At 45.3% G+C, this 12,083-nt stretch overlaps 2 protein-coding genes across 3 annotated transcripts in view; one reads left to right on the top strand and one right to left on the bottom strand.

The window, feature by feature from the left end:
- DUS2 (dihydrouridine synthase 2) overlaps positions 1 to 10,187 on the bottom strand; it is a 38,630-nt gene extending 28,443 nt beyond the window's left edge. Inside the window, exons 1-2 of one of the 2 annotated variants that reach the window (XM_080937090.1) lie at positions 10,130 to 10,187; positions 6,625 to 6,766 (exon numbers count right to left, since the gene is read on the bottom strand). In XM_080937090.1, the coding sequence (XP_080793216.1) occupies positions 6,625 to 6,750 (126 nt within the window). In that variant the 5' untranslated portion in view covers positions 6,751 to 6,766; positions 10,130 to 10,187. Of the gene's footprint in view, positions 1 to 6,624; positions 6,767 to 8,321; positions 8,416 to 10,129 lie in introns of those variants that run through there. The other variant, XM_080937091.1, reaches the window with a different exon arrangement.
- A 93-nt stretch (positions 10,188 to 10,280) lies between these two features.
- Positions 10,281 to 12,083, top strand: DDX28 (DEAD-box helicase 28; the record flags this gene model as incomplete). Its single annotated transcript, XM_080937085.1, has 1 exon — positions 10,281 to 12,083. One exon carries the CDS (start codon positions 10,281 to 10,283, stop codon positions 11,904 to 11,906), a length of 1,626 nt encoding a protein of 541 aa, XP_080793211.1. The 3' UTR covers positions 11,907 to 12,083.

The following is a 12,083-nucleotide window of genomic DNA, read 5'->3' as shown; positions in this document are numbered from 1 at the left end:
GTTTTCCTGTGTCCTCCTGGCTGTCCTGGAACTCACTCTGTAGACCAGGCTGGCCTTGTACTCAGAGATCTGCCTGCCTCTGCCCTGAGTGCTGGGACTAAAGGCGTGCCCACCACCCAGCTTTGTTCTATGCATTTTTGTGTCCGTTCTTTCCTGATAATGTTCAAACCATCAAAAGTCTAACGTTCAGTCCTGAACAAACAACCACAATCAAGTTTCGGTAATCCTGTGGTACCCCAAGGGGTGGGCAATGTCCAATAGGCAAAAAGACAGTGGGCATGTGGGAAAGCATTCAGTGTGCACATGTGCTGTTTGAGTGAATGTACATGTGTGTTCAGAAACATTAGTCCATAAAGTTGTGTGAAGTCCAGAGATTGATGTGAAATGTTTTCAACTGCTCTTCACCTTATTTTTAAAATTATTTTATTACATCTATTTGTTTCATATATACTGTATGTCTATGGTGCACGTGTGGATATCAAAAACAACTTGAGAACCCATCCTATTCTTCTACCACGTGAGACTCAGAGATGGAACTCGCTGTCAGGCTTAGCAACAAGTACCTTTACCCACTGAGCCATCACACCAGCTCAATTTTTCTTTAAAAAAGCTGGGAGGTAGCTTGCCTATGTGTGTGAGGCCCTAGATTCAATGCTCAGTCCCAGGGAACAGGGGAAAGGTCCAGAAACCTCACTTTTGAGCACATACTCTACTTGAAAGTAAGATCTCAAAGAGATACTTGCAGCATTTCTCACATTCTTAAGAGACAGAAGCAGCTCAGATGTCCACTGATGAAGTTATGAATAAGCAACGGGCTATATATACTCATTGGAATATATATAAGCAGTAAGGACCACTGAGAGACACTCTCAGACCAGTTGAACCTCTTGGAAGAGGCTCAGACCTAGCAGCCAGGAAGAAACAGATCAGCCTTGCACCCTGAAAGAAGCAGAAACCAGCAAAACTCCTTAGGAGAAACAAAGACCAACTGAGGCACCTGGAAAGTGCTCCCTCCACACGGCTGTGCAGTGTGCTCCAAGTTTCCAGCTTTTATGAGTTCCCGCCCATGCAAACAGGCCTTTCTTTTTTAAGTAATTTCTACTTTTATAAGTAACCCCTCACCCCTATTCCTATAAATAACCTCAGTAAAGCTCTGGCTCACCAAGCTAGACTTCTTGGTCTATTGTTGGTTCTGTATCTAGACTGAGAGACATCTGTTCACATCTCCTCAGGAATAGTGTTACACAACTGATAGACATACAGGGGAAACACCCATTGTTATATATAAAATAAAAATGAAAAATAAATCTTGTCAGATGTGGTGGTGCTTGCCTAATACAGCTACAATATTATAAGACCCTGCCTCAAAAAGCCAATACATACACAAAGAAAATAAGTCAGGTGTCTCCTTACAGTTTGGACTATTGGAGTACCTTCATACAAGGTGGATAAACTGACTTGATTCTGTAATCTCACAGATCAACTATGTGATTCACCTAGAAAGAACATCCAGGTAGTTTGTACTGATGCTGGCCTGTAGAGCAACTCTAGCTCCACCAGAGGGCACTGGGCACCACATTGTAGCTGTATTAGGCTTGCAACTCACTATGTTGACCAAGATGGTTCAAATTCCCAGAAATTTGCCTGCCTGTTTCTTGAGTGCTGGGGCTAAAGGAAAGCACCACATTGCCCAATAGTCAGACTCTGGTCCCAAGCCAAGCAAGAGATACACCTGCTTTTCTCCCTGCTCTCCTCAGAGCTGGGCCTGGGTGTGAGGCTTAGGACTGACTCCTCAGCAAAAACCTCTTTGTTCCTCATACCAACTGTCTCGGCATAGAGCACATTAAACAGGGCTAAAGTATTTGGAATTTCCACTCCAAATTTAAGCAAGACCCTGAAAAAAAAAAAAGGAATTAGTCACATTTACTGGTAAAACATGCTTTTCAAGTTTGAACATTAGCTCATCCAGTAAAATGCTTGATGTGCAAGTTTGATGACCCAATTCAATCCTCAACACCCATACTAAAACAAACCAACCAAACAACAACAACAAAAAGCAAAAACACAAACAAAAACAGGTGTAGTAGTTGGGTATGGCCCAATTAGTAAATTGCCTGACAGCTAAGTATTAGAACCTCAATTCAGCCTGTAAGTCACTCTAACACCCCCCCCACACACACACACACACAATCAGTTCTGCTCCTCTGAAGAACGCTGACTAATGCATTACTAGCAGGAAGTGGAGGCAGGAGGGTTGAAGCCATTCTCAGTCATATAATAAATAAGTCTGAAGCTAGCCCCAGCCACCCTATCCCAAGACAAGAGGGAGGAGGAAAGAAAGAGGGGGAGAAGGGAAGGAAGAGAGAGACAGTGAGAAAAGAAGGCTATACTAAAAGAAGCACATGAGCCCTGAACCTCTAGCTTCTAAATGCCTTGAACTACCCCCAAGAATCCCCACAGAATTAGCTGACCCTGTAGAACCCGGCAGACAGACTTTCCACTGCACAGCTTCCATAATCCCCATTAGTGCAGATGACTTAGGCCATCAACAGACCATGTAGGACAAGTGCTGTGCCATGGACGTCATCCCTCACCCCGACCCTCATATATTCTACACCTCTCTCAGTGAAAACATGCCCTGTTCTGGATCTCCAGGCTGTTTGGAAAACTGATGGTCAGAAGAAAAGGAGCAACTATATAGGTGGAGGCATCTCTGCAACACTGAGAGGCTTGCCCCAGAACAGGTTTGAGCCCAGGTGAGCGGATGACTCTACGGAGCTGAAGCCCTTAACCCGAATGCTCTAGTACATGAAAATCACAGGTGGGCGAGGCAGGGACAAGGGTGCCAGCACTCCATGGATCAAGACTCGGGAGACAGGGCATGGAGTTGACAATCATTCATCTATGAAGACAGAACATAAAGAACAAGTACAATGGAGAGAGACACCATTCACCCTGAGCTTTGAAGTGACCCTGGGGGACACAACTGGACAGAGATGAAGTAGAATAGCAGGTAAGCTGGGGGCGTCCCCTGGAATCCATCATCCCTTGAACCTAGCTGACAAAAAGGGACCACACTGGTGATGACCCACAACATCTCTCTCAACTGTTCTGAAGAAGGACGTAGGGTTCGTCACAGGCAAAGAAAAGGTAACTGTTGTCTGCTGGTCATGATAGTGCATGCCTTTAATTCCTACACTCAGGAAAGTGGACACAAGTAGATCTCTGGGAGTTCAGGGCCAGCCTGGTCTACGTATTTCCATGGGGATTTGGTCTTTTTTGTCCCCATGCCTCAGGCTGTGAGACGTCAGTGATTCTTTTACTGCTCCTTTTCCCATTTCCCTTCCAAACCCAAAAACTTTTCTTGAAAGTAAAGTTGGGTCCCAGCCAAGAAAACCTACAGCTGACACACAGCTGAGCACCCAGGGCCCCGAAGAGGCAGATTATTAATGTCAGGTGCCCCAATGCTGACCCCAGGAGACCGGCTCTTACCTACCTAGGCATGTTCTAATATAGGAAAGGCTTATGGACCTGCTTACTAACCAATACCTGTCACAACTCTCTAGAACAAGGATGTGAGCCTCTATAGCCTCAATTCAGAAACCTGCTTTCTGACCTCTACCTTAAAGTTTTGGAAAAGCCACATACCTGGTAGCACATAACTGTAATCCCAGAACTCATAGCACTTGAGGGCTAGAGTCAGGAAGATCTAGATTTCAAAGCTATCCTTAGACATATAAATAGTTTGGTGACAGTCTGAGTTACAATAATGCCTTGTCTTGGGGAAAAAAAAAAAAAAAAAAACAGGAAGAAAAATCTCTTGGATGAATACTTCCTTCTTCCTCTTACCTCCCACTTCATCTTGCCACCATCTTAGAAATCCCTGACCCTATGCTAGCAGTATGCATAGCCCCAACCAGGGACAAAGCCCACAGCCAACCTGAGGCTTCCGAGCCTTCTGTGCCAGAATGCTCCAAGGCCCTATAAAAGCCCTCCCTTTGTCCAGTCCTCAGCTGTCTCTCTTCCTGTTCAGAGGTAGCAGCCACCTTGTGTTTCTCCCCAATAAATCTCTTGTGTGAGGTTTGTTGCATAGTGTGTTTTTGTGGTATTTCTTGGTTCCTGACTGCCAAGATAACCTTGTGCCAGAAAGACCCTTACACCTGATCTTGGGCACCAAAAGACTTTTTAGAGGCACTAGATTGATCTTGGTCTGGCCATTAATAAAAGGACTCAAAACTTTAATTGGCTTAATCAGGATGGTTATCAATAAATAATACCACGTGGATCATTTCATTATTCCATTCTTCATTTTCAACAGAAGAACAACTTCCTAATCCTCCTGTAGCCTGTAACGATGGGAGTCCTTGCATTTTTTTCCTTCCATTACTTACTTGTCATCTCAGAGAAGGGTAGGTTCTATACACTGTGTCAAAATAAAACCTTCTATCCTGGAGGAAAGCTAGTTAGCCACACTGGATGTTCTAAAGGGAGGTGAAATCTTCTATCCTTTAACCTTCCATGCTAGAGGGAGCCTCCTAAAGATACAGGATGTTTTTAGGGGAGGGGAAACATTCCTTCCTAAAGTGGGGGCCTTAGACTCCTGAAGTGAACAACTCAGGAAGTCTTCAGGAAGTTCCTGAAACTGAACAGATATACCAGGCTCCTCCCACCCAGAGTATACATAAATGGTAAGGAATTCTAAAAAGACTCTCTCAGATTAAGCCACCTGGGAAAGACAGACTAAGCTATCTAGAGGAGGCTCAGACCAACTGAACTGCCAAACAGAGATGGTCTCCAGTTTATCTAGCTGCCTGAAAGTTTCACAATGTACTCTACCTGTCTGTCTTTTGAGAGTTGTCACCTATGCTGGGGTAAGCTTTGAGTCATTTCTGTTCCTGTATGTAACTCCTTACCCATACTCCTGAAGAAACGCCAATAAAATTCATTTGGATCATTATATTATAATCTTAAAAAAAAAAAAAAAACCCTCACTGGTTCACCAAGTTGGATTCTTGGACTCTGTACTTTGCTCTGTCACTGGTACCCCATCTGAGATGAATATATGTTGGTTCACATCTCTCCAGAAAAAAAAGGTCAAGTAAAACAGCAGTCAACTGGACTAAACACTATGGAGACTGAGACCAGCCTGGGTGGCAAAAGTAAGATTCTATTTCAAAAAAAAAAAAAGAATTCTGAGCCAGAAGATGGAAGATGGCCCAGCAAGTAAAAAAAAAAAAAACTTCCTGCACAAGCTTAATGACCTAAGTTTGATCTGCAGAAGCCAAGAGGGTATTAGAGAACCAAATCCTCAAGTTGTCATCTGACTTTCACATGTACCTCTAGCTCCCATAAACACCAACATTCTGGTGAAAGAACTTTAAACTAGGACATAACTCATGGTAGAAAATCTAAGATCTGCAAATCCCTAGATTCCATCTCCTGCACTGAAAACAAAAACACATGACCTCCCAAGGCCTGACCTTGCCTAACCCCCACCCCCACCCCTGCCATATTGAATGCCTTCCTTCCTCTTATTCTAGAAACATGCAAGTCATCTACAAACAACTTCCTTTACCCTCCTTCTTTCAAACCTCAAAGTTCCTAAAGCTGCCTGTACCTCCTCAATTACCCTTAGATACCCAACAGTGTGGTTGAAGGCTTTCTGGTTTGCTATTCACTCCTCAGCCCCAAGCCTTCTATTATACTACAGCTATTCCCAGCTGCCCTGTTCTCTTATCAAATACCTTCTGGCTTTCTTCTTGTCATTCATTTATTTATTTGGTTGGCCGCTATTTGGTTGATTGGTTAGAGAATTTTTTTTTTTTGTTTTGTTTTTATATTTGTTTTGAGATGGATCTCATATAGCTAGATCTAAGCCTGGTAGCTCTCACCTCTAAAATTAGCACTTGGGAAACTGAGGGAACAGTATAGACTCTGGGACTAGGCTGGGCTATTGGGATGTTATCATTAAGCCAATCTACAGATATTATTGGGAGGTGTCAGAAACTTGCAGAGATGTGGCCCAGTTGGAAGACGTATTCGCTTCATTTCCCTGCCTGTTGGCAGATACAAAGTGTGAAGCCTCTTCTACCCAACATCTCAACAGTCACGAATAACAGAATTATCTCCAGATAATTCTGAGAAGTGCTCCACTGAGAACACTCCCTCACTATCCAGTATCAGCTTACTCTCACAATTCCATTTTCCTATCAGATCTTTCTGAACCTGGCTCTAAAGCCCTAACAATCTCTGGGCCAGCCAATGGATACATTTACTGACCTAGTGCCAAAAAAGGTCCTCCAGCTACCGCCACCAACCTCGTCAAACTTCCTGACTCTGAATCCGGTTCTCTTTCTCTTCTTTCAAACTTCAGTTAGTTCACTGGTGTATTGAATGGAGACCTGGGCAGTGACATGACAGACTGTCCGTCTGTCCATATGACCCACAGCCTTTACTGCCCACGTCCTGAGGGCATCAGGACCAACAGAAGTCATCAGTATCATATGTGTGGATCTCTTCAGACTTTAATGAGACCATCAATGGAAGTCCCATATGCATCCCCAGCCTCCTAAACACTGCCATACCCACTCCCTTGAGACGCCCAGAAATCCAGGAATACCTTACCTCACAGTAAACAATGTCTGCTCCATAATCCAAGGCTAGGAGGCGCATTGGCAGAGTCCCCACACGAACCATTGGGGCTAATATGAGTTTATTGTGGTAGCACAGGGAGAGGCTGTTCACAATCATTCCTCCTCTGCTATGCCTGAAGAAAGAGGAAATATAGGTTAGAAACATAGTGATAGGCAGGTGAGATGGCTCAGGGGAGGAAGGGGCTTGCTGCATAAGCCTGACCACCTTGAGTTCAATCCCTGGAACCGGCAGTGGAAGGAGAGAACTGACTCTCAAACACTGTCCTCAGATCTCCATGCATACCCATGCCCCACCACCCACACAATTAAAAAATAATTTTTAAATTAAAAAAAAATGTAGAGTTGGAGAGAAATCTCAGTGGTTAGGAGCATTTGCTACTCTTGCAGAGAACCTGAGCTTGATTCCCAGGACCTACATGGCAGCTCATAACCTTCTGTAGCTCCTGTTTCAGGGCTTCTGATGACCTCTTCTGGCCTTAACAGAAACCAGGCACACATGTTGTACTGGCTAGTTTTGTAAACTTGACCCAAGCTGGAATTACCAGAGAGAAAGGAGCCTCAGTTGAAGAAATGCCTCCATGAGATCCATCTGTAAGACATTTTCTCAACTAGTGATCAAGGGGACAGGGCCCAGCCCATTGTGGGTGACATCATCCCTGGGCTGGTAGACCTGGGTTCTATAAGAAAGCAAGCTGAGCAAGCCAGGAGAAGCAAGCCAGTAAGTAACATCCCTCCATGGCCTCTGCATCAGCTCCTGCTTCCTGACCTGCTTGAGTTCCAGTCCTGACTTCCTTTGGTGATGAACAGCAATGTGGAAATTATAAGCTGAATAAACCCTTTGTTTTGTGTAGGAATAGAAACCCTGACTAAGACACCTGTAATACAAAAGCACACATGCAGGCAAAAACCCTTATATAGTAAAAACAACAAGAAAAAAAGAAACATAAATAGAAAAAAATCCTTTCTGTCATGTTGGGCAGGCCTCCTCCCTCCTTAAATACCTATCTCTGATTCATGTCCAGTCATTACAACTATTTATTAAGTGCCAGTCACTGTCATAGTATGGGGGGGGGGGGAAGGCTGGCAAGACTGGGAGGACTCCTGCCTAAGAGAATATAGGAGAGTACAATCAAAAACCAGTAAGCATATAAATAAATAAACAATTATCTACTGTGCTGGGAAACCAGTAGTGCACAGGAATTAAAATTAAAAAGCAGATGAAGCAAGGCTGAAAGCGTTAGCATCAGTTTTCAATAGAGAAGCTGAGTTATGCTTCAATTAAAAAAAAGATAAGACCAAAACAAAGATGTGGATTAACCAAATAGGGATCTAGAAGAATGGGCAACAGAGGCAATAGCCAGTGCAAAGGACCCAAAGCAGAAGTTGACCTGGTGTGTTGGAGGAGTCGTGAGGAGGATAACATGGACTATGCGACAGAAAATCATGGAAGTCCAATGTTTTAGGAACAGCAGTTAGATAATAGGGAGCAGTACTCAGATTGTGTAGGCCTTTCGGGGACATTCTTAAGACTCTCTTGGCTCTTCAAAAAGATAACCTAGTAAAGGGTTGTAAGTGGGGAAGTAGCAGGAGCTCGCTCATGTTTTCACAGAATCACACTGACTGTTGTGTTAATAGCAAACGAGGAAGGGATCGTGAAAGGACTTGTACCCAGCAGGATGGCAGAGAGATCAACTCAAAGGCAATTCGGTCAATCAACTTGAGAGATGACAGGGATTCAGTGAGGTTGGTAAGCAGCGGTCACATTCTAGAGATACTGTGAAGGGAGAAACATTAGGAACAAAAAGAAGGGCTGGGGCTGGGCATGGTGAGCTCTAAGCTAGCCAGAGGTACACAAAGAAAGACACCACAAGGGTAGAGGGAGGAACAATCAAGCATCAGGACTGTAATTTACTAGTAAGGCACTTGCCTATTATGAATTCACAGGCTCTGGCCTGCATCCTCACCACCATAAAAAAGAATAAAATTAAGTAACCTATGTCCTACTTTTTTTCTTAAGGCGGGGTCTCACTATTACAGTCTATGTTGACTGGAACATGCTCTACAGACCAGTACGGCCTCCAACTCAGAAATCTACCTGCCTCTGACTTTCAAGTGCTGAAATTAACAGCATATGCCACCATGCTCAGCTAAATTTTAATCTTCTTAAAGGTAGTGTCATCAATAGGTAGCTATTAGGAGACTAATTCTAAGAACCTCAAAGATACCAAAATCTGAGGATGCTCAAGCCCTTTGCATAAAATCCCTACACAGACTCATACTTTTGATTTTTTAGGAAGAGTTGAATTCAGGACTTCACAAACGCTAATAGGCAAGCACTGCATCACCAAGCTGTATCCCAACCCTCTCCCACATGCTTTAAATCAACTGTAAACTGCTTATGACTCATACAATATACATACAATGTAAATACTTGTTATACTGTATTGTTTGAGAGTAACATTTAAAAAAATGTCTGTACTTAGTACAGAACCAATTTTTTTCATGAATATTTTCACTCTACAGTAGAAAACTCCACAGATGTCCACCTATAGATATGGAGGGCCAGGTCAAGTGAATGAAATTAAAACACTTCCTCCAGTCAATAGGAACCTCCCAGGTAATCAGTCCACAAACATTGACCTTATCTCCCACTCCAGACACTTGACACCTAACGCCCGTTTTTGTTTTTTTTTTTCAGATGTGTTCAAGAAGTATGAAGTAAAGCAAAAAAATTAAAAATTTAATAATCTGAACCACTAAATTCAAGTCAAGTAGTCTGCTTGTGAGTGCTACGTGAGTTAAGTTTCATCACTCTATAGGGTAATGAACGGAACCCTTCTTTCTACTTCTAGTCAGGCAATTTAGAATCTGCCTGAGAAGCCAGAAGATCTGAGCAGACTTCAGGAGTGGTAGGTCCAGTCTGAGAAACATAAAGGTGTGACAAGGAACGGAGGGTGAGCTCGCCTGGAAAGGAAGGGATAAAGTGTAAAAAAAAAAGAAAAGAAAAGAAAAGAAAAACTGAGAAACTATACCTGAAAGAACTGAGACCATTTATCTCACTTCAAAGACGAAATATGCTGAAAACCACCAGCATGCACTCTGGGTTCTAAACTAGAGAACAAGGTTGAGCCTAGATCCAGATTTCCAACTTTTGCCTCAGTCCCCAGGCCAACCATTCATTCAGACTCTCAGGAAACTTGGATCTCCCAGGCTTTGAGCGGTGCGCATACCTAAGAAAACATCTCATACTTTGTACCCTTGGAGTCATATGGGATAACATCGGGGCAATTTTGACCTCAAGGAAGAATCTCGGAAAATAAGCATTAAGGTGAAAGAGGCCATCCTCACTCGATTCCTTGAGCCAGGAACCCATGACCCCCTGCTATTGCGGATTCCCACTCCTGCCTCCACCGACTACCCTTCCCCAAAGTTGACCCCAATCTGGACATAGCCATGCCGGATGGAAACCTACAGACCTCGCAGCCACTGAACTTTTAAGGATCCTCCCTCCTTCCTGACCGTGCTGCAGCGCCACACGCCACACTGGCCCGCTCCAGCCACCGTACTTCAGGCTACGGTCGCGTGCATGACGTCACTTGTATGCGCCTCTTCTGCATCAAGGGAACTATGGCTTTAGCCGGGCCATCACCAACGCTATTGTCGTTAGCAGTCCGGTTGCTTCTGGATCCTCGACGGAACATTGCGGTGCGCGGTTCCGACCAGTCCTTGCCAGTGGTGCGCATTCCGCGGGCTCTGCAGCGACGGCAGGAACAGCGACGGAGCGGCCGTGGGAGTTCCCAGCGGCCGGTGCTAGTGCAACCTGGTCCACTGCTGGTCTCGGCACGGCGGCCAGAATTGAACCAGCCCGCACGCCTCACGCTGGGCCGTTGGGAGCAGGCGCCACTGGCTTCGCGTGGCTGGAAGCATCGGCGATCGCTTCGGGACTATTTTTCCATAGAGCGAATGCAGCACGAGGCGCCCACTCTAAGGAACCTGTCGTCCCGGGGCAATTTCGAGGACCTGGGTCTGGAATCGCGAGTGCTGCTCGCGCTTCAGGAGGCTGTCCCCGAAGTTGTTCAGCCAACCTCAGTGCAATCGAAAACCATCCCCCCACTGCTTCGCGGCCGCCACATCCTTTGCGCTGCCGAAACCGGTAGTGGCAAGACGCTTAGCTACCTACTGCCCCTATTTCAACGGCTCCTGAGAGGGCCAAACCTGGACTCCCGTAGTTCCACCGCTCCACGAGGCTTGGTTCTGGTACCTTCCCGAGAATTAGCCGAACAGGTGCAGGCAGTGGCCCAGTCGTTGGGTAGGCCCTTGGGCCTGCAGGTGATAGAACTTGGCGGAGGCCTCGGAATGCGTAGGCTCAAACTTCAGCTGAGTAAACGACCGTCTGCAGATGTGCTAGTGGCTACTCCAGGGGCGCTGTGGAAGGCTCTGAAAAGTCAACTGATTAGCTTACATCATCTTAACTTCATAGTGCTGGATGAAGTAGACACATTGCTAGACGAAAGCTTCCTAGAACTGGTGGACTACATCTTGGGAAAGAGCCCTATAGCAGAAAGTCCAGCTGAGCTAGAAGACCCCTTTAATCCCAAAGCTCAGTTAGTGATGGTGGGAGCCACGTTTCCAGAAGGCCTAAACCAACTGCTGAGTAAAGTCACCAACCCGGACAGTCTGACGACCATCACCAGCTCCAAGCTCCACTGCATCATGCCTCATGTCAAACAGACTTTTATGAGACTAAAGGGAGCAGAGAAGGTGGCAGAACTGATTCAGATCCTCAAACAGCATGACAAAGCAAATAAGGCAGAACCCTCAGGAACTGTCCTGGTATTCTGCAACAGCGCCAGCACCGTGAACTGGCTTGGGTACGTTCTGGATGACCACAAAATCCAACATTTAAGACTGCAAGGGCAAATGCCAGCCTCAATGAGGGCAGGTATATTCCAGAGTTTCCAGAAGGGCTCCCAAAACTTACTTGTCTGCACAGACATTGCCTCACGAGGCCTAGACAGCATCCATGTGGAGGTGATTGTCAATTATGATTTCCCCCCTACTCTGCAGGATTACATCCACAGAGCAGGAAGGGTGGGTCGTGTGGGCAGCGAAGTTCCAGGGACTGTTATCAGTTTTGTGACCCACCCCTGGGATGTGAGCCTGGTTCAGAAAATTGAGCTGGCAGCTCGTCGAAGGAGAAGCCTTCCAGGACTAACATCTTCAGTGAAGGACCCTTTGCCTCAACAAGCCTGATTTTTGGCTGGCTTAAATCTAATGCTAGAACAAGGATACTTCTTGGAGGTCCTGGAAAGTTGAACACTTGCCAGTGGGTGACATTAGGTCACACCAGCCCTTGCCTCTTTGAAAGTATGAATTGTTTCAAGATTTGAAAAGTAAACTCCTGGACAGGATTGGAGAGTAATGTTTAAA

Source organism: Micromys minutus, assembly GCF_963924665.1.
Source record: "Micromys minutus genome assembly, chromosome: 24".
NCBI classification, from domain to species: domain Eukaryota; kingdom Metazoa; phylum Chordata; class Mammalia; order Rodentia; family Muridae; genus Micromys; species Micromys minutus.
Note: the sequence above shows the minus strand (reverse complement) of the source record. Positions and strands in the feature narration are given on the sequence as shown.